General features: G+C 38.4%; 1 protein-coding gene across 1 annotated transcript; it reads right to left on the bottom strand.

Moving 5' to 3' along the window:
• Positions 1-1,703: 1,703 nt before the first annotated feature.
• sec62 (SEC62 homolog, preprotein translocation factor) lies at positions 1,704-22,188 on the bottom strand. The gene is made up of 8 exons (XM_062023810.1): positions 22,066-22,188; positions 14,378-14,489; positions 5,482-5,587; positions 5,130-5,301; positions 4,969-5,064; positions 4,848-4,908; positions 4,664-4,783; positions 1,704-2,964 (listed from the first exon to the last, which is right to left on the bottom strand). The coding sequence occupies exons 1-8, from the start codon at positions 22,099-22,101 to the stop codon at positions 2,510-2,512; spliced, it is 1,158 nt and encodes a 385-aa protein (XP_061879794.1). The 5' UTR covers positions 22,102-22,188; the 3' UTR covers positions 1,704-2,509.
• Between the last annotated feature and the right edge of the window lie 1,764 nt (positions 22,189-23,952).

Raw genomic sequence — 23,952 nt, 5'->3', positions numbered from 1 at the left:
TAATAATGTGTTAATTCCACGACTGCATATATCGGTTGATATCGGTTGATATCGGTATCGGTAATTAAAGAGTTGGACAATATCGGCATATCGGATATCGGCAAAAAGCCATTATCGGACATCCCTACAAATTATTATGCCTAATTTGGACAACCAGGTATGGTGAAGATAAGGTCCTTTTTAAAAAAATTAATAAAATAAGACAAATAAATTTAAAATAAAGTAAAACAATATAAAAACAGTTACATAGAAACTAGTAATTAATGAAAATGTGTAACATTAACTGTTAAAGGTTAGTACTATTAGTGGAGCAGCAGCACGCACAATCATGTGTGCTTACGGACTGTATCCCTTGCAGACTGTATTGATATATATTGATATATAATGTAGGAAGCAGAATATTAATAACAGAAAGAAACAACCCTTTTGTGTGAATGAGTGTAAATGGGGGAGGGAGGTTTTTTGGGTTGGTGCACTAATTGTAAGTGTATCTTGTGTTTATTATGTGGATTTAATAAAAAAACAAAAAACGATACCGATAATAAAAAAAACGATACCGATAAATGTTTTAAAATGTAATATCGGAAAATATCGGCCGATGTTATCGGACATCTCTACTCACAATAATGTCGGATTGAATGCTAAAAACGTCATGAGAGACCGCCTTAAAAAAACGTAATGGAATTTTACATTTTTCTATGAAGGATAAAACACTGAATATTGACAAAATATGAACGTCACACCCCCTTTCGATCGACATATTTCACAATCGAGTGAAACCCGACAAAAATGCAACAAACAGTGAAATATGAACGCGAAGGGTACAAAATAAACCCACCTACAATCTGATGTATGTGATATATCACTAAGCTTTAGAACTTTGTTGTGAAAATCTCCTTCTGCGTCTGTGGAAACGCTTCCCGCCCAACACTGCTTGGTGCCTCGTCTGAGCTGCTGTGACGTAGATGACCATAGTAACTCATTAGATGACCATAGTAACTAATTAGATGACCATAGTAACTAATTAGATGACCATAGTAACTAATTAGATGACCATAGTAACTAATTAGAGTACCATAGTAACTAATTAGATGACCATAATAACTAATTAGATGACCATAGTAACTAATTAGATGACCATAGTAACTAATTAGAGTACCATAGTAACTAATTAGATGACCATAGTAACTAATTAGATGACCATAGTAACTAATTAGATGACCATAGTAACTAATTAGAGTACCATAGTAACTAATTAGATGACCATAGTAACTAATTAGATGACCATAGTAACTAGTATATCATCAATTGAACCATTGAAATACTTAGTATTAGGGATGTCCGATAATATCGGCCTGCCGATAATATCGGCCTGCCGATAATATCGGCCTGCCGATATCATCGGCCGATAAATGCGTTAAAATGTAATATCGGAAATTATCGGTATCGTTTTTTTTATTATCTGTATCATTTTTTTTTTTTATTAAATCCACATAAAAAACACAAGATACACTTACAATTAGTGCACCAACCCAAAAAACCTCCCTCCCCCCATTTCTTTCTGTTATCAATATTCTGCTTCCTACATTATATATCAATATATATCACTACAGTCTGCAAGGGATACAGTCCGTAAGCACACATGATTGTGCGTGCTGCTGCTCCACTAATAGTACTAACCTTTAACACTTCATTTTACTCATTTTCATTAATTACTAGTTTCTATGTAACTGTTTTTATATTGTTTTACTTTCTTTTTTATTCAAGAAAATGTTTTTAATTTAGTTATCTTATTTATTTTATTTTTTTTTAAAAGTACCTTATCTTCACCATACATGGTTGTCCAAATTAGGCATAATAATGTGTTAATTCCACGACTGCATATATCGGTTGATATCGGTATCGGTAATTAAAGAGTTGGACAATATCGGAATATCGGCAAAAAGCCATTATCGGACATCCCTAGTTAGTATAGTTGAAGGTCATTAGAAAACATGAGTGCACATCATAATGGCAGCTACACTTTACATTGTAAACATCTAAAAAAAATGTATTTGGGAATGTCCGGCGGGGCAGATTGAAAAGGTTAACGGGCCGCATGTGGCCCCCGGGCCTTCACTTGCCCAGGTGTGCAGTAGAAGTGAGGAGGCAGACATGGTATGCATAATTGTGTTTGCTTGATCTATAAATGATACATATTCATTCTGTTAAAAAGGATCATTTTTCATTGCTAAAACTGTGCTCTTCTTGTTTGAGGCCACACTCTTTGTCACATTTGGCACCTTCAAACTGGACTTTTCCACCAATACTAACCTCTTGGTGTGGGTAAAGCACAGCGTTAGTTTGGTCCCTGGGATTGTCTCGCCATGAAACCAAGAGACTCAGCAAATATTGTCAAGGAAGAGATCAAACCTTTTTTTTGTTAGTTTAGTAGGACGGGACGTCCAAGTCTTGGAGCTGTGAGGTGGACATTTAGTGGGAGGGAGGAAGAGGAAAGTAGACAGGAAGTTTATGTCTGAATGTCCGTGTCACTGTCTCCTCGTTCTTGGTTTTCCTCGTCCTCTTCCGTGTGCTGGTCCAACTCATCCCTGGTGATCATCTCAAAGTCGTTGCCGTTGCTGTGCTGCGAGCCTTCGTCTTCCCTGCGGTCGCTGTCCGTGTCCGTGTGGCAGTCGCTTTTACGCTCCTCTAGCCCCGCCTCTTTGCCCTCGTCCTCCTCATCCTCCTCCTCCTCCTCGTCCTTCTTCTCGCTGTCGGACTTGTCGTCGCTGTCGGATTTTTGGCCCTCGTCGACGCCGTCTTTGTTCCCCTTCTTGGCGCCGCCCCGCGGGCCTTTGTACTCGTGGGTGTAGAGCGGGCGGAAGGAGTCGATGAAGCCCACGTCGGCCGTCAGGTTGGGAAGGAACCAGAAGTGATGGCGGCCGCCCGTCACCAGCCAGATGAACAGGAAGAGAATGCAGCGAGCTAAGGAAGGACAATAAGTCTTAGAATGGATCAGATAGTCAGGGTTGAATGGTAAGTAGGTTATATGCAACACAGGAAGTCCTTCATACCGACCACTAGCAGACTGTATAATGCATATGTTCCTTTTGACTGTACTTACATGTATAATAGACTGTATTTATATTATTCACATGTGAATAATGCTGTATAATAGACTGTATTTATGTTATTCACATGTGAATAATGCTGCATAATAGACTGTATTTATGTTATTCACATGTGAATAATGCTGTATAATAGACTGTATTTATGTTATTCACATGTGAATAATGCTGCATAATAGACTGTATTTATGTTATTCACATGTGAATAATGCTGTATAATAGACTGTATTTATGTTATTCACATGTGAATAATATTGTATAATAGACTGTATATTATTCACATGTGAATAATGCTGTATACTAAACTGTATTTATATTATTCACATGTGAATAATGCTGTATAATAGACTGTATTTATATTATTCACATGTGAATAATGCTGTATAATAGACTGTATTTATATTATTCACATGTGAATAATGCTGTATAATAGACTATATTATTCACATGTGAATAATGCTGTATAATAGACTATTTATATTATTCACATGTGAATAATGCTGTATAATAGACTGTATTTATATTATTCACATGTGAATAATGCTGTATAATAGACTGTATTTATATTATTCACATGTGAATAATGCTGTATAATAGACTATTTATATTATTCACATGTGAATAATGCTGTATAATAGACTATTTATATTATTCACATGTGAATAATGCTGTATAATAGACTGTATTTATATTATTCACATGTGAATAATGCTGTATAATAGAGTGTAATGTTATTCACATGTGAATAATGCTGTATAATAGACTGTATTTATGTTATTCACATGTGAATAATGCTGTATAATAGACTGTATTTATATTATTCACATGTGAATAATGCTGTATAATAGACTATTTATATTATTCACATGTGAATAATGCTGTATAATAGACTGTATTTATATTATTCACATGTGAATAATGCTGTATAATAGACTGTATTTATATTATTCACATGTGAATAATGCTGTATAATAGACTGTATTTATATTATTCACATGTGAATAATGCTGTATAATAGACTGTATTTATATTATTCACATGTGAATAATGCTGTATAATAGACTGTATTTATATTATTCACATGTGAATAATGCTGTATAATAGACTGTATTTATATTATTCACATGTAAAAAATACCTAAGTGTTTATTGTCTATTGTGAGTGAACTGTGGTGCTGAATTTCCCCCAGGGATCAATAAAGTACTTTCTATTCTATTCTATACTTGTATAGCGCTTTTCTACCTTCAAGGACATTATTTCCACATTCACACACTGATGGCGGAAGCTGCCATGCAAAGTGCTAACCAGCACCTATCAGGAGCAAGGGTGAAGTGTCTTGCTCAAGGACACAACGGACGTGACGAGGTTGGTAGAAGGTGGGGATCGAACCAGGAACCCTCAGGTTGCTGGCACGGCCACTCTCCCAACCGCCCCACGCCGTCCCCCCGGTTAAAATATAAACAATTTGTGTTGATATTTCCCTTTTAGTTTACCAGTCGTAAACTGGTTAACTATTTGCTCCTTTCTAGAACATTTTGATATTCCCGCCTTCTTACCGACAGCCAGGAGAAAAATGCTGGCCACGAAGCATCCGGCGGCGACGCTCAAGTAGTACACGCCCACGCGCATTTCTGCCGGCCACAGCGGGAAGAGCGTGGCGGCGATGACGGCAATGACTGACGACAAGAACACAATCAGACATGTGGAAAAGGTCAAAGTACGCCGTGTGGGGAAACTGACCCAGGATCAGCCCCATGGCGAAGGACTTGAAGGGCACGGGGTCGTAAATCCACACGTAGACCTGAGGAAGACAAGGGATGCTCACGGGGGTAACTCAGTGTCACGTTGGGCGCCCGCGTACCTCGTTTCCATCCAGGAACATTTGATCCTCGTGCAGCTCCAGCTTGAACTTCTTCTTCACCTCTTTCTTCTTTTTGGGACTTCCTGGGCTGTCATCCTGCGAGCACACAAACCTACTTCAGCACTTTTGAGGACGGGAGGAGCCGACGTCTTCAAACGTACACTTTTAGTATCCTTCTTGCTCTCGCTGCCCGTGTCCGCCTCCTTCTTCTTGTTCTTCTCCTTTGCCTTCTTCTCCTCCTCTTTGCCGCTGTCGCCCTTGGACTTCTTGTCCTTCTCCGACTTCTTCTTCATCACTTTGAGAGCACGCTGGAAGAACTGCTTCTTCAGAAGTCTGCAGAGGAACACACACACACACACAGACAGACAGACACACACACACACACACACACACACACACACACACACACACACACACACACACACACACACACAGGTGTAAAGTAGACACACACACACACGTGCTTGACCTGAGGCTACCTTCTCCATGCCAGTGTTGTCCCTTAGAGCTGACCTGTTGCAGTAGTCCAGCACGGAGTCTCTGCTGGTGAAGAGCGCCTCCTCTCCTTTCTTGGCTTTGGCCCACTTGGAGTCCAGCAGACAATCCACCGCCTTGGAGGCTGAGGGATCATTTGTACTTTAGCTTTTTACCCACAAGCAACAACATCATGGCAAACTATTGAGTTTGAGTTTATTTGGAACATGCATGCATACAACATGATACATGACAATTTCCAGTTTCTCTATTCAACATGTTCGAAAAGGAGTAGGAAGAAGCAGAGCTTATTTAATCCTACCCCCTTTTCCTTTACATAGCAGTTGCTAAAACTTTTGTTCACTTCCTGTTCTCAATTTATTCACAACATACTCCATAAGAAATCACAATAAAAATAAATAAATAAATAATACTCTGTAAAGTAAGTTATATTTCATATGGTGAGATGAGTAAGATTATCTTGAAAATGAATGGATGAAATAAATTCTGAATGTTTATCATGGTTCTTCTTTCTACTTTGTAAACACTTTAAGTTTGAAGAGTTTCTTGAAGTGGATCATATTAGTACATTGTTTGATTGCTTTGCTTAATCCATTCCATCATTTAATTCCACATACTGATATACTGAAGGCCTTAAGTGTTGTACGTGCGTTAGAGATGCGCGGTTAGCGGGTACACCCGCGGAGTCCGCGGGTAAACCGCAGGTCGGGCAGTTGTATGACGAAAAAAATAGATGTTAAATAGATTCGGGCGGAAAAAAAATACATAGTTAAATGTTGTTACCCATGTGAATGATCGAGGGCGAGTTCTTTGTTTCTTTAGGTGGGTTTATTGTAGGCAGTTTTCATGAACGTCTACCCAGTGCGGCAACATCACCCAACAACAACAGTCCCTTTTTTGTCCTACCGTAAAGCAGGTCGTCTGCCGTAAACAGCAATGCTGTGACAGTCTCAAACAGGGCAACACTGCCTGCCGGGGTCGTGGTTGCGGGCGTGGTTAAGAGGGGAATATATTTAAGGTAGAATTTACCAACTCAAGTATTTCCTATATATATATTTTTTTTATTTTTTTATTAGACATATAAATAAAAGGAAATACTTGAATTTCAGTGTTCTGAAGGCTTTCCAGTAGATGGCAGTATTGTCCTGTTTAAGAGTGTCACAACATTGCAGTTTACGGCAGACGAACTGCTTTACGGTAGACTAAACGTGACTGCTGTTGTTGTGTGTTGTTACCGCGCTGGGAGGACGTTGATGAAACTGCCTAACAATAAACCCACATAAGAAACTAATAACTCGCCCTCGATCATTCTACAGCGGACGTGAAAACAGACTGTCGCCGCTGTCCCCACTCAGGTCCGCATTGAGCTGGAGGAGGCGTGGCCTCCAGCTCCGGCTGAATACCGGGAGTCTCCCGGTAAAACCGGGAGGGTTGGCAAGTATGCTCTAATGCAGGGGTCACCAACGCGGTGCCCGCGGGCACCAGGTCGCCCGTAAGTACCAGATGAGTCGCCCGCGGGCCTGTTCTAAAAAAAAAAAATTTTTTTTTTTTTTTTTTTTTTTTTTTAAATTAAATCTACATAGAAAAAACACAAGATACACTTTCAATCAGTGCATCAACCCAAACAATCTCCCCCATGCACACTCATCCACACCCACTCACACAAAAGGGGTTATTTCTTTCTGCTACCAATATTCTGGTTCCCACAACATAGACAACACATCTGCAAGGGACACAGTCCCTGAAGCACACATGATTGTATAGGCTGCTGGTCCACTAACATTTTCATTAATTACTATTTTTTATGTAATTATTTTTATATTGTTTTACTTTCTTTTTTTTTCCAAGAAAATGTTTTTTATTTATTTATCTTATTTTATTTTATTTTTTAAAAAAGGGCCTTATCTTCAACAGACCAGGTTGTCAATGAAATTAGATTTGTTTAAAGGGTTTTTTAAACCAGGCCCAGTCCAGATAATGTCCAAGTCGGACTCAGCAACACACACCTTCATTCATGTACACAGAAAAAAATTAGGGAACACAACAGATTGCATATAATTTATAAACAAAATTACATTTTCAAAATAAGCATTTATGTACAGTCCAGATTATGTCCAGGTCACTCAAATTAGGGAACACAACAACACAGGGGTCACCAACGCGGTGCCCGCGGGCACCAGGTCGCCCGTAAGTACCAGATGAGTCGCCCGCGGGCCTGTTCTAAAAAAAAAAAATTTTTTTTTTTTTTTTAAATTAAATCTACATAGAAAAAACACAAGATACACTTTCAATCAGTGCATCAACCCAAACAACCTCCCCCATGCACACTCATCCACACCCACTCACACAAAAGGGGTTATTTCTTTCTGCTACCAATATTCTGGTTCCCACAACATAGACAACACATCTGCAAGGGACACAGTCCCTGAAGCACACATGATTGTATAGGCTGCTGGTCCACTAACATTTTCATTAATTACTATTTTTTATGTAATTATTTTTATATTGTTTTACTTTCTTTTTTTTTCCAAGAAAATGTTTTTTATTTATTTATCTTATTTTATTTTATTTTTTAAAAAAGGGCCTTATCTTCAACAGACCAGGTTGTCAATGAAATTAGATTTGTTTAAAGGGTTTTTTAAACCAGGCCCAGTCCAGATAATGTCCAAGTCGGACTCAGCAACACACACCTTCATTCATGTACACAGAAAAAAATTAGGGAACACAACAGATTGCATATAATTTATAAACAAAATTACATTTTCAAAATAAGCATTTATGTACAGTCCAGATTATGTCCAGGTCACTCAAATTAGGGAACACAACAACAGATATCATATAATCTATAAACATAATTATACTTTCAAAATAAGCTTTTGAGGACTTCTCATCTTTTTTAAATGTTTTTTGGCATCATTATCGTTTTCAACCATGTAACTTTCTAAAATTAGAAAATACTGAATACATGTTTTAAAGAAAGTAATACTAAGTGAATATCTGTTTTTGGCCTTAAAAATAAACATTTTACCGAGTACTATAATTAAATTGACTAAATCATGATTGTCAATGAACTCTCCTAAAATAACAGAAACCACATTAAGCTTCATAAACAAACCAATCCTTAAACACATTTTTTCAACTTCCACCCAAAACAAAGACACAATATGACAATACCAAAACAAATGCAGGGTGGATTCAGGCTCCTGACAACAAAATGGGCAATCATCTGACTCTGTCATATTCCATCATTTTAACATTTTCCCCGTGGGTAAGAAGTTATAAATAATTTTAATTTGAAAATAACGATTTTGCACATCGATAGTGGTTTTATAGATTAGTTTGAATATGGCATCCCATGGCAACGGGCAGTCAAAAAAGTCCTCCCATTTTCCATTTGTGTTGTATGAGGCAGCCTTCAAAGATTTCTTTATTAAATAAAAATTATATATGTTTCTATTTATTTTAGTTCCTTTTTGCCAACTAGAATTTCTTATTAGAGGTTTACAAACTAATAATTTAGTAGTTCCATAATTAATTATTTGTTTCCATCTTTTCCCAATGACTCCAGTTAGTTGATAAAATGAAAAGCTTGAGCAAGCATCACCATACATAGCTCTAAATTCATCATACTTCATCATTTTACCATTCTCATTGATAATATCATTGACAAAAATGATTCCTCTTTCAAACATATTTTTCCAAAAGAAAGGCTTTCCATCTATTACAATATTAGAGTTCATCCATATTAACTGCTGCAAAATATCGTCTCTTTTTTCTGGCACATAAAATTGAAAACACCACTATGAGTAGATTGTTTCCTTTATGAACCCCGCCATGTTTCCCAGCAGACTCTCTGGGAGGGGATCACTTGGAAAAAAGGATACAATTTCTTTTGATACAGTACATGTTTTTTGTCCAACAGGACATTTGTGTACCACTCAATGTTTAAATACATCTTTGGAACAATTGATGCTTTTAAAGACAGACACATAGCTTCAAGGTTGAAAAGTTTCAGGCCCCCATATTCATACTCTTTGTACAAAACCTTTCTTTTAATCTTTTCTGGTTTGCCGTTCCAGACAAAATCGAAGACCCTCCGCTCATAAATCTTAAAAAAGTTTTGTGATGGAGCTGGTAATGACAAAAACTAATAAATAAATTGAGGAATAATTAACGAGTTGGCAATAGACATTTTACCATACAAGGTTAGGGATTTCCCTTTCCATAATTGCATAATTTTGTCCAGCTTTCTTAGTCGATTATCATAATTTACTGAGCCTAGATCTTCCAGATTTTCTGGGACAACAACACCAAGTATGTTAACTGGTCCATCTGTCCACAAAACAGGCACTTTGCATTCCATTCGAAAGGACGTTCCCTTTAGATTTCCGATCCTTAACATTTTACGTTCATCATAATTAAGCTTAAGGCCAGATTGCTGTGAAAATATGTCCAAAAGATCAAGAAGGTTCCGCAAACAATGAGGAAAAATCTTATCTTTGTGAATCAGCCTTTTCTGACATGAACTTCATCAAGAACAAACACAGAACACGCCTCACTGATGCACATCTGCAAGACTCACTCAGAGTTGCAGTGTCAAGTTACACACCAGAGTACAACACACTAGTTAACAGCATGCAATGCCAGGCTTCCCACTAACTGACAAAGAAACAGATAACAGATTTGGTGTCCAGTTCAAAGTGTGACATGATTTAAAAATTTGAGAGTTTACTTTTGTATTTTACATGAGTTATTATTTGTACAAACATGGTGCAAAGTAATTCATGATTTGTTAAAAAATGTTAGTGGCTAGCTAGTTAAAATGGGATATTGTGATTTCACAAGACTGTCTTAGAAGTCATCATTTGAAAATGTTCAATTTGAAAAATGTGCACTTAGAGAAAATATAAAAATAAAGTGTTGCATATTGATATTTATCTGTTTCTATATATATTTATTGTGATAAATCATAAAGATGATCAGTGTTTCCACAAAGATAAATATCATTAATTATTAATAATAACAGAGTTAAAGGTAAATTGAGCAAATTGGCTACTTCTGGCAATTTATTTAAGTGTGTATCAAACTGGTAGCCCTTCGCATTAATCACTACCAAAGAAGTAGCCCTTGGTTTCAAAAAGGTTGGTGACCCCTGCTCTAATGCGTGGCCAAGAAATATTATTGCGTGGCACGCATTGAATGTCTCTGCTGCATTGGATCAGTCTCATTTCTTTAACAGGAATGCTTTGTCTCATCTATATTAGATGTATAACAACGGGTGGGTGGCGGGCGGTTGTGGTTTTGATAAAATGTTAGTTCGGGTGGATTGCGGGTGGATGACGACTTTTGTGATGCGGTTGCGGATGAAATAATTGCCTATCCGCGCATCTCTAACGTGCGTACAAATGTTTTAAATTATATTTTTCTCTAAGATTATATTCCTCCTCTTTTGTTGAGAAGAATTGTTGTATATTCTTGGGTAGCAGGTTGTAGTTTGCTTCGTGTATAATTTTAGCTGTTTGCAAATTCCCTATGTGGTGGAATTTCAGTATTTTTGATTCAATAAATAAAAGGGATTGTTTGTTCTCTAAATCCAACATGATGTATTATTATAACTGATCTTTTTTGTAACACCGTTAATGAATGAAGTGTACTTTTGTGGTTATTTCCCCATATTTCTACACAATAACTCAGATATGTAACACTAGCGAGCAGTAGAGAATATGAAGTGATTTTTGGTCTAGAACATGTTTTGCTTCATTCATTATTGACGTGTTTCTTGCTACTTTATGTTGTTTCCAGTTCAATTTATCATCAATCATTATACCTAGAAATTTGGTTTAATTTACTCTTTCAATTTCTATTCCGTCTATTGGAATAGAAATGATATTCATATATCTACTAGGTTACCAGTATACGCACGCACGCACATATAGTGGCCTAGTGGTTAGAGTGTCCACCCTGAGATGGGTAGGTTGTGACTTTAAACCCCGGCCGAGTCATACCAAAGACTATAAAAATGGGAGCCATTACATCCCTGCTTGGCACTCAGCATCAAGGGTTGGAATTGGGGGTTAAATCACCAAAAATGATTCCCGGGCGCGGCCACCGCTGCTGCTCGCTGCTCCCCTCACCTCCAAGGGGTGATCAAGGGTGATGGGTCAAATTCAGAGAATAATTTCGCCGCACCTAGTGTGTGTGTGTGTGACTATCATTGGTACTTTAACTTTAAATCGAAACTTCAAACTTTTAACTTCAAAAGTTAAACTGGTACTACCGGGTACTGATTTGCCTTAAATGCTAATGCTAATTTACATTGGATATGCCATATATATATATATATACATACATGCTATTGGTTAGTATCTGCCATTTCAACACCTCCAAATGTGTCAATGGAAACTACCGTACAACAAAGATGCACTATCAAACAGCTGGTGTGTGTAGTAGAAAATGGCAAAGACTACTTCCTGACTGTGGCAAAGCACCTAGGACAAACTGAAATGAATGCATACTTAGAAGTGTAAGAAAACTACTAGATTATTATCATCATTATCTATTGAATATTTTTGTTTGTTTTAGAATTTAATTTGTTTTAACCTTTTATACTTTTTTTTTACCATCATAGTGTGTGCGTCGTTTGTGCAATACATAAAATGTCTGTTTATCAAATGCAAAAAGTCTCATATTTATCGGTGCAAGACATCATGGGGAAATTTTGAACAGTGTATTTTAAGTCAAAGAAAACTAATTTTGTAACATAATAAATAGGGATGCATGATAATGATCGTACGAGAATAGGGTTGCAAAATTCCGGGAATATTCTACGTTGGAAACTTTCCATGGGACTTAACAGGAATATATGAGAATTAATGGGAATAAACATTAAATGCAACATGCTAGATCTTGCAGCATGATTATTAGCTAAAACAACCTGATTTAATGCAAATTCAGTTGAATTTCAACTAGAGATGTCCGATAATGGCTTTTTTGCCGATATCCGATATTGTCCAACTCTTAATTACAGATACGGATATCAACCGGTACCGATATATACAGTGGTGGAATTAACACATTATTATGCCTAATTTTGTTGTGATGCCCCGCTGGATGCATTAAACAATATAACAAGGTTTTCCAAAATAAATCAACTCCAGTTATGGAAAAAAATGCCAACATGGCACTGCCATATTTATTATTGAAGTCACAAAGTGCATTACTTTTTTAACATGCCTCAAAACAATAACAGTACAATACTTTTTCATAACATGGTCACTACTGCCTATTTTCTCTTGTTATATTCTTATTTTACTGTTATATTTTTATTCTCATTGTTGCTTTTTATTTTTATTCTTATTGTAATATTTTTCTATTCTGTTTCCATTTATACTCCCATTATTTAATTTTTACTTTTTAAATTCGATCTCAATTCTGTACACTGCTGCTGGAATTTAAATTTTTCTGAGGGAACTCTCCTGAAGGAATCAATAAAGTACTATCTATCTATCTATCCAAACAGCAGCTTGGAATTTGGGACATGCTCTCCCTGAGAGAGACTATGAGGAGGTTGAGGTGGGCGGGGGTAGCGTCCCGGAAGAGTTAGTACTGCAAGGGATTCTGGGTATTTGTTCTGTTGTGTTACGGTGCGGATGTTCTCCCGTAATGTGTTTGTCATTCTTGTTTGGTGTGGGTTCACAGTGTGGCGCATATTTGTAACAGTGTTTAAGTTGTTTATACGCTCACCCTCAGTGTGACCTGTATGGCTGTTGACCAAGTATGCCTTGCATTAATTCGTGATGAGAACAACCGGTAGATATTATGTGACTCGGACGGCACGCACGCAAAGGAAATGCCTTTAAGGTTTATTGGCACTCTGTACTTCTCCCTACGTCCGTGTACACAGGGGCGTTTTAAAACGTCATACATTTTACTTTTAGAAACCGATACCGATAATTATGAAACTGATACTGATTATTTCCGATATTACATTTTAAAGCATTTATCGACATCCCTAATTTCAACCCTGTACTGTGCATTCCTCCATCACATGCCCAGATAATTCCCAGCACACTACAGCAGGGCTATTGAGGCCACACTAGTATTTGAGCCCAAGGACTTCATCCAGTCAGGTAAGTGTTGATGGGGTAAATATATTTGATGTATGGTATTTAAGTGTAATAGAGGTGTAATTGCTTGTTACTGTATGACTGTAGACTACTCCAGCAGACTTACACTCAAGCTAGCTAGCTGTTCCTGTACTTTTATCCATGATTTTGGGGCCAATATCTCTAGCTAGCTAGGTTTATGTACCACCACAGTCTCATAATGAACCGAAAATATTTCTCCGTTAGCCGTGATGCTAATTTTCTCTGTTAAATCCCATTCATTTGTGCTAACAATGTTAGCGATCCGAATTGACCTTTTTTGTGATGTGTAAAGTTCAACTAGCAAATACTAAATCAAAAGGTGTAGTTTCCTCTGCCTTCTGTTCTGCTAGCCATTCTGTTGTCATACAAGAATGTAGCTTATAGTTTGATTTAGCATGCTGATTGACTGTTCATTTATTCATCTAGCCTATTTCTATTCATTTGTCCATCAGTCAAATATTTTTAAAGACTACTCCAGTTGTTTAGCTGACTATTTATATCTGTGTGTGGCATTGCATTAATGTTTTACAAGAATAAATAAATACAAACAGAACCATGTGATGTGTGGAGACATTTCACCCCAACCAATGTAGGCGGAAAGGCTGTGTACATTTGCAAATACTGTGCAAAGAGCTACGTCAAAAATGCCACAAAGATGCAGCAGCATATAGACAAAGTGCCTAATAATATATCATTATTGTAATTCCCCACTCCCTTGTTGCTTTGACAGCCTGTGAATGCTTGCTTATTAGTTCTCAAACACTCACCGATGAAGTAGTCGACCTTTTGGTGGCCCATCATGGTGGTGGACTTGGTGGGACAGTTGAAGCGCAGATGCTTGGCCACCACTTTCTCCTCCTTAGTTAGCTCGCACACCTCCTGCACACAACAACATCAAATACTTCATTTAGAAAAGCAATTTATCAACAATATCTTTAAAATAATACAGACCAATCAAAAGAAAAGTCCATTAAATAATGCAATCGCTCCTCCTGCAAGTGGATGAATGGTGCTGTTAAATTAGAAATTGAACTTAAACTAGGGCTGGGCGACATATGGAATATACTCGATATATCGCGGGTTAGTCTCTGTGCAATATAGAAAATGACTATCCTGATATTGGAGTATACGTTCTCACGCAGTTGCTTTTAGCTGCGGGCATTACACTACAGGCTCTTCTCACTCTTTCTTGTATCTCCTTCTCACAGAGACATAAAACAAGCGCACCTTCTTACATACGCCAAGCATTGGTAACGTTAGCTGTGATGCTAGCGGAGCGGTGCGTGTGGTAATACGAGAGAAAGAAGGTGCGAATCTGGTAACAAATGAAGGAAGAATTAATTCCCAAGAAAAACAGCACGGGGTCCGTCGTCTGGCGGTGGTTTGGCTTCAAGCGGGAAGATGTTGAACAGACAACCGTAATATGTCAAGTATGCGGCAAAAGCGCTGCTACAAAAAGTAGCAGCACTGCTAATTTGTAGCATCATTTGAAGTCACCCGCTAGAGAATGAGGAGTTCTTGAAACTCCGCATGTCAACATCTCAGCCGGTGCCACACCCACAAAATGCCGAAGCTACCACTTCCAGATCAACACTGTATGAAAAAAATCGTCAACAGAAGGAGCAGTGTTTCCCACACATTCATTTATTTGTGGCGGCCCGCCACGAAAGAATTACGTCCGCCACAAATTTTTTAAAAAAAAATAAATAAATGTATTTTTGTCCTGTCCAGCTTCTCAGGCAAATCATATAGTTGATGTAGATGCCCATATAGGCTGTTCAGATTTACTTTACAAAAGAGAAGTGTAGGATACTTCTCTTGTTGCCTTATTTGTATTTGACCACTACTGTTTTCTGTTTATTTGTTACTGACTGTGGCAGGACACCTCTGCCTCTGTTTCACTTTATGTTGCTGGTAAATAATATGGTTGTAGTAATAGGCTAAAGTTAAATTATTTAGTATGCACTAATTAAAGGGGCAGAGCTTTAAGAGACATTTTAGCTTTTATATTTTATAAGATATATTTTTTGTAAGAACCACAATTAATAAATATATTTCAGTAAATAACTTATTGTTCAAATCTGTATATAAATATGTACATAAAGTGTTGTAATTATATTGTAAAATGGATGGATGGACGTTTAAAACAAAACTGTTATTATTAATTAGTAAGTTTACATTTTTTGAGCCTTTTTAGAGAAAATCATATCATTGTAGTACATTATGCAAATTACTCAAAGATGTCATGGTGACCACGCCCATAGCCACGCCCCCACCGCCACAGGTATCTTGGCAGTTTATGGGAAACACTGGACATCATGCACAAAAGTGCACTTTATTTGTTTTAAACTATTGTAGTGGCGTTCTGTACAAAAAGTGCACTTTAATTTACCATTATTGCTATGTTGTCTATTACTATTGTTGCTATGTTGTCTATTACTATTGTTGCTATGTTGTCTATTACCATTGTTGGTTTATTCATTATTCCTACATTGTTGATACAAATGATTGTTACAGTGTAATAATTATTGTTACCTGTGGTAATACCACTATGATACAACATCTGTATTATAATCCTTGAACAAAGTAAGAGTGAAACTCATGTGAATAATCACTGAATGGAGAACTGGGGGTGGGATTAAATAAGTTATCTTCTTCCCACTCCCTTTCAGGCAAAACTGGACAATCATGCACTATATTAACTTGTACCTCTTTATGTCGTTGCCTGAAATAAATAAATAAATTAAATGAACATCGAAGTGTTAACCTTCTGTGGGTGTATTATATTACATGCAATTAAATGTTGCAACTGTCAGTGTTTAGCAAAATAACCTTTTAATGCATCAAAACAGTTGAATTGACCTGTGGCTAGGGATGATGTTTGTTAAGAAATTATCGATGTCAATGCCATTATCGAATCCTCTTATCGAACCGATTCCTTATCGAATCTCTTATGGAATCCAGATAGGCTGTTGTGTGTGCACCGAGTTCCAAAAGCCGTAGATGTACGTTGATTGATTGATTGAGACTTTTATTAGTAGAATGCACAGTACAGTACATATTCCGTACCACTAAATGGTAACACCCCGAATACGTTTTTCAACTTGTTTAACATCAATTCCTGGCTGTTGTTGTTGCCGTGATATATTGATCTTACTTGTGTGTGTCTCGGATGTGCGGATTACTACAAATGCAAAGTTAAACGAGAGTCTGAGTGAGAATTAGGGATGATGCTCGAAACTGATTTTCCCGGTTGTTCGATAAGAAAAGAACAGAGTCCTCGGACTCGAATCCCTTTTTGAGAACCGGTACCCGTTATCGAGACCACTGTAGTAAAGAAAAAGAGTTGGCTCTTTATTCGAATCCCTGGGAACGAATCCCATCCCGACAAGAAATGCCCCGTAGGACATCACAAGAAATGACGTCACGTAGCTCAGTCATTTGTCACGGTAGATTGCAGCGTTCTGCGGTTCGTTCTTCTGGACGCAAAACTGACGGCTCCGGGCGAAAGCGGGCAGGTAGGAGATGATTTATTTCTCATAAATCATACACATTACAACAGACAGGAACGAAACAAAAGGAAAGCGTGCCGTTCGCACGAGAAGCTAAAGCAAAAACTTACTTAGCACAGGAATACTAGAAGCTAAGGTAACTTAGCACAGGAATTATGCGCTCGAAAACCAGAATGCCAACGTAACTGTTGCGAACGCAAACAATGAAGCCACGACGAGTGACCGGAAAAGGCAGGCTTAAATAGAGTCTCTGATGAGCAACGGGTGCGCGTACAAGGCAGGTGAAAATCATAAGTAACCATGGTGACTAAAACAAACCCCCGAAGTGCACAAAACAACTAAGGAAGTCCAAAACTAACAGAACATGATCCAAAAAATATATACATCATTTACTGACCTTTTTATAATATAATATCTGTGAATGAGTATATACAACAGTTTTGTAATATGTAATTAATTAATTCAGTCATTATTAATATACTGAGATGAAGAATATCTTATTTTCAATAAGGATGAAAGTATTTCACATAATTCTTCTTCTTTGTATTTTCTAAGCACTATTCATTTGAACAATCAGTACAATGTTTAACTTCTTTACTTAATCCATTCCATCATTTAATTCCACATCATTTTAGCTGTTTGCAATTTTACCAAATCCATCCATTTTCTACCGCTTATTCCCTTCGGGGTCGCTGGAGCCTATCTCAGCTACAATCGGGCGGAAGGCGGGGTATCGAACTTTAATATTTTTGACTCAATAAATAACGTGTTTGTATGTTCTCTATATCCAACATTATGTATCAATCTAATTCAGGGGTGCTCATTACGTCGATCGCGAGCTACCGGTCGATCGCGGAGGGTGTGTCAGTCGTTCGCCAGCCAGGCATTAAAAAAATAGTCCTAAAAATGAGCGATCATAAATCTTCACTATGACGTCACTTGAGTGACATTCACGGCACCCGAGGGTCTTCTGAGATGACGCTGGCTGCTGCCAGCTCATTATTAAGAAAAAATTACCGACAGGAAGGTGAGAAACATGTTTTATTTCAACAGACTCTGGCGCCGTACCTGTCGTCAAAACTCCAAAGATCGACTGCACAGTTGCACAATAAAAGCTCTGCTTCATCCTGCCTGCGCTAAGAGTCTCAGAAAGCTGGCGTGCACAAGCTAGCAAGCTACGGAGTTTGCCGCCAATGTATTTCTTGTAAAGTGTATACAAAGGAGTACGGAAGCTGGACAAATAAGATGCCAAAAACCAACCACTTTCATGTGGTATTGGACAGAAAGGAGGGCTTTTGTTCTCCTCCATTTGAAAATGCGGAAGTTATCAGCACTACTGTCTGATTCCTATCAATGCAAGTCATCAGAATCATGTAATACACCAACTTATATTCTTGTCTTTATGAAAGAAAGGAATCTATATGTGTTAAACATGCTTGTATTATCATTAAACACCTTTAACTTGTTAACAATATTAACTATGTGTTAAACATGCTTGTATTACCTTTAAACACCTACTGAAATGAAATTTTCTTATTTAAACGGGGATAGCAGATCCATTCTATGTGTCATACTTGATCATTTCGCGATATTGCCATATTTTTGCTGAAAGGATTTAGTAGAGAACACCGACGATAAAGTTCGCAACTTTTGGTCGCTGATAAAAAAAGCCTTGCCTGTACCGGAAGTAGCGTGACGTCACAGGTTGAAAGGCTCCTCACATTTCCCCATTGTTTACACCAGCAGCGAGAGCGAATCGGACCGAGAAAGCGACGATTACCCCATTAATTTGAACGAGGATGAAAGATTTGTGGATGAGGAACGTGAGAGTGAAGGACTAGAGTGCAGTGCAGGACGTATCTTTTTTCGCTCTGACCGTGACTTAGGTACAAGGGCTCATTGGATTCCACACTTTCTCCTTTTTCTATTGTGGATTTGTATTTTAAACCACCTCGGATACTATATCCTCTTGAAAATGAGAGTCGAGAACGTGAAATGGACATTTACAGTGACTTTTATTTCCACGACAATACATCGACGAAACACTTTAGCTACGGAGCTAACGTGATAGCATCGTGCTTAAATGCAGATAGAAACATAAGAAATAAGCCCCTGACTGGAAGGATAGACAGAAGATCAACAATACTACCAAACCCTGGACCTGTAACTACACAGTTAATGCTGTCCAACCTGGCGAAGCCTAGCAATGCTGTTGCTAACGACGCCATTGAAGCTAACTTAGCTACGGGACCTCGACAGAGCTATGCTAAAAACATTAGCTATCCACCTACGCCAGCCCTCATCTGCTCATCAACACCCCTGCTCACCTGCGTTCCAGCGATCGACGGCGCGACGAAGGACTTCACCCGATCATCGATGCGGTCGGCGGCTAGCGTCGGATAGCGCGTCTGCTATCCAACTCAAAGTCCTCCTGGTTGTGTTGCTGCAGCCAGCCGCTAATACACAGATCCCACCTACAGCTTTCTTCTTTGCGGTCTCCATTGTTCATTAAACAAATTGCAAAAGATTCACCAACACAGATGTCCAGAATACTGTGGAATTTTGCGATGAAAACAGAGCTGTTTGTATTAGGATACAATGTGTCCGAATACTTCCGCTTCAACCATTGACGTCACGCGCAAACGTCATCATACATAGACGTTTTCAACCGGAAGTTTCCCAGGAAATTTAAAATGTCACTTTATAAGTTAACCCGGCCGTATTGGCATGTGTTGCAATGTTAAGATTTCATCATTGATATATAAACTATCAGACTGCGTGGTCGCTAGTAGTGGCTTTCAGTAGGCCTTTAATACAGTCATTATTAATATACTGAGATGAAGAATATCTTATTTTCAATGAGGTTGAAAGTATTTCTCATAATTCTTCTTCTTTGTAAGCACTATTCATTTGAACAATCAGTACAATGTTTAACTTCTTTACTTAATCCATTCCATCATTTAATTCCACATAATTTTAGCTGTTTGCAATTTTACCAAATCGTCGAACTTTAATATTTTTGACTCAATAAATAAAGTGTTGTATGTTCTCTATATCCAACATTATGTATCAGTCTAATTCAGCAGTGGGCAATTAATTTTTACCGGGGGCCGCATGAGCAACCCGAGCACTGCTGGAGGGCCACATCGACAATATTTCAATTAAATTTTGCTCAATATTATTTTTGATACATACCGTAAGATAAATAATAATAATAATAATAATAATAATAGTAACACTTCAACATAGTGTGTGTAACAGCATTCCATGACTAATATAAATAAATTAACATTAATAATAAATGACAGTAAAATAAGCACACGTATGACTGAGGAGTCATAGTGTAACTTTGTGTGGTGTTTGAGTTGTCCGACTTTTTGTGTGGCCGTAAACGCACCAGTGGTTTAGTGCTATGCGTGTTGGTGACAGATGACAAGTTGGTTTTGGCCTGGTTTGTACGGCAGAAAATGACTAGTTTTTCGAGAGAGAAGTGTTTTACTCATGTTTTTGGTGTGGTTATGTCCGAATATAAACAGTTTTGCTCAATAAAGTGATCGATATAATTCCTGTCCTCCAAGCATCTCGATAGACGTTACAATAATTGAACGGTGTTCAATTGAACGGTGTTGACGAACACCGTTAGGGCCGCTTGTTGTCACTGTCACTCAAAGTTGCATTGCAAAATTACATAGAATAAATATGTTTATTTTGTTTAGAATTCAGATGGGATTTGATGCGCTGCATATATTTGCTGTGCGCAGCGGACGCTTGAGCAGTGCGTAATTGCGCAGGCGCGCACCTTAGAGGGAACGTTGCTTGGCAGTCCATGTCTTGTTGGAAACACGCCATTCCTCATCAACTTTTCTCTTTTTAGCGTCTCGGGTGTAAACCGCGCATCACTCGTCGCTGCATGTGCACCTTCACTCGCAGGTTACACACACGGACATACGTCCATAAATAATACTTTTCAAAATAAAAGCAGCACAGTTGTATTGCGCGCACGACATAGATGTTTTTTCAACTTTATTTTGTAATTTGTGATTGCAGCTGTTCACATTCACTGTCCACACGGAAGTAATACAAATAACGATTTTCAAAACAAAAGCAGCACCGTTGTATTGCACACTCGACATAGATACTTTTTTAAATTTATTTTGTAATTTATAATTGGCCTCACGCGGGCCGGACAGGGACGCACAAAGGGCCGCAGAATGCCCAGGTCTGGTCTAATTGATCTTTTTTTGTAACACGGTTAACGAATGTAGCGCACATTTGTAGTTATTTCCCCACATTTCTGCACAATAACTCAGATATGGTAATGCTATAGTAGCGAGGAGTAGAGAATGTGAAGTGATTTGTTACACCAAATATTGTGTTTTTTTCCATATACTGTATATATATATATATATATATATATATATATATACAGTATATGAGAAATACATATCTGGACTCGATAAGAGAATCGATAAGGAATCGGTTCGATAAGAGGATTCGATAATAGGCTCGAACTCGATCATTTCTTATCAAACATCATCCCTAGTGAGAATAGTAGAAAGTTGCACATGTGGCCACCAGTTATGTAAACACGCTAAGAGCTGACGCAGCCAACTCCACAATTAGGCGCAAAAAAAAAAAAACGTCAGCTAGCTAAGAGTCTGACATTTTAAAACGGTCTTCACGACTGATACTTTCATATGAAGCCACGGGAGGACGGTGTTTGACGTCACGTACTATTATTATGACTGTTACATGTATGTATATATGTGGCTACTTCCCCTGTAAGGCACGCTAGCTTTAGCCACCATAGCATCACCAAAACCAGCGTTAACCTCTTAGCGGCGCCGTCAACATAACTCCGCCGACTCTTCGTTCCAATCCCGACACCACCAGCAGCGCTTCAAGAGCTGTGGGATAAAGAAAGAGAACAAATATATAGTTACCTGGATCCGTTTCTTGTGTCTCCTTCGCTCCGCCATGATCCCTCCAGCTCAGCTTCTTCCTGCGAGTTCGCGCGGCGGCAAGTATCGCGAGACTTCACACGAAAGGCAAGGACATTTTCATTCATGGGAGGGGGAAACAATAGGCTCTCTTGTGACGTCATCAAATCCAATAAATATGTATAAAGTCAGTTAAGACTTTTTGTGTATTATTGATTGAAATTTAGTTGAATAAACTCAAACTGCAGTAGATACGTTAAGTAAATAATTACAATTTTGTGAATTGATCTAAATCTGTGTTTTTCAACCACTAGTGTGCCGTGACATACAGTCTGGTGTGTTGTGCACCTATTTGGGTTAAAAATATGTTTTGCAAACCAGTAATTGTGAGTTCAAACCCCGGCCGAGTCATACCAAAGACTATAACAATGGGAGCCATTACCTCCCTGCTTGGCACTCAGCATCAAGGGTTGGAATTGGGGGTTAAATCACCAAAAATGATTCCCGGGCGCGGCACCGCTGCTGCTCACTGCTCTCCTCACCTCCCAGGGTGTGAACAAGGGGATGGGTCAAATACAGATCATTGGTACTTTAACTTTAACTGTAATTATAGCCTGCAAATGATGTGTTGTTGTTGAGTGTCGGCAGAGTAACCGTGTAATACTCTTCCATATCAGTAGGTGGCAGCCGGTAGCTAAGGTAAAAAGGTATCAAATGCTTAAACCAAAAATGAACAAAAAGTGAGTGCCCCTAAGAAAAGGCATTGAAGCTCAGGGAAGGCTATGCAGAACGAAACTCAAACTGAACTGGCTGCAAAGTAAACAAAAACAGAATGCTGGACGACAGCAAAGACTTACTGCGGAGCAAAGACGGCGTCCACAAAGTACATCCGAACATGACATGACAATCAACAATGTCCCCACAAAGAAGGATAAAAACAAGTGAAATATTCTTGATTGCTAAAACAAAGTAGATGCGGGAAATATCGCTCAAAGGAAAACATGAAACTGCTACAAGGAAAATACCAAAAAAAAAGAGAAAAAGCCATTAAAATAGGAGCGCAAGACAAGAAGTAAAACACTACACACAGGAAAACAGCAAAAAAGTCCAAATAAGTCAGGGTGTGATGTGACAGGTGGTGACAGTACACCTACTTTGAGACAAGAGCTATAGTGATGCATGCTTGGTTGTGCTTTAAAGTCATATCCAACGACTTTTTACTGTCAACTGATTTTCGTTTTTTAATGACGTCTGCTGGTGGTGTGCCTCTGCATTTTTTCAACGCAAAAAACGTGCCTTGGCTCAAAAAAGGTTGAAAAACACTGAACTAAATTATCTAATATAAACTGCAGTGGGATGACAGCATGTGGGAGTTATTCATGTCATGAAGTATACACTCAATGACGTAAATGATTAAAATGTGAAAATACCATTTATTTTCATTTGGAATGACAACGTATCAAGGGTTGGAATTGGGGGTTAAATCACCAAAAATGATTCCCGGGCGCGGCCACCGCTGCTGCTCACTGCTCCCCTCACCTCCCAGGGGGTGATCAAGGGTGATGGGTCAAATGCAGAGAATACTTTCGCCACACCTAGTGTGTGTGTGTGACTATCATTGGTACTTTAACTTATATGAGGTTCTTTTGTGATGTTAAACATGTTTAGATTATCAAGTAGATACAATTCCACCCATCCATTTTCTACTGCTTGTCCCTTTCGGGGTCGCGCGGGGGGGTGCCTGAGCCTATCTCAGCTGCATTCGGGCGGAAGGCGGAGCACACCCTGGACAAGTGGCCACCTCATCGTAGGGCCAACACAGATAGACAGACAACATTTCACACACTCGGGACCATTTATCGCAAAAAGCCGCTGCCTGACCAGGGCTCA

Source organism: Entelurus aequoreus, linkage group LG16, assembly GCF_033978785.1.
Source record: "Entelurus aequoreus isolate RoL-2023_Sb linkage group LG16, RoL_Eaeq_v1.1, whole genome shotgun sequence".
In the NCBI taxonomy this organism is placed as follows: domain Eukaryota; kingdom Metazoa; phylum Chordata; class Actinopteri; order Syngnathiformes; family Syngnathidae; genus Entelurus; species Entelurus aequoreus.
Note: the sequence above shows the minus strand (reverse complement) of the source record. Positions and strands in the feature narration are given on the sequence as shown.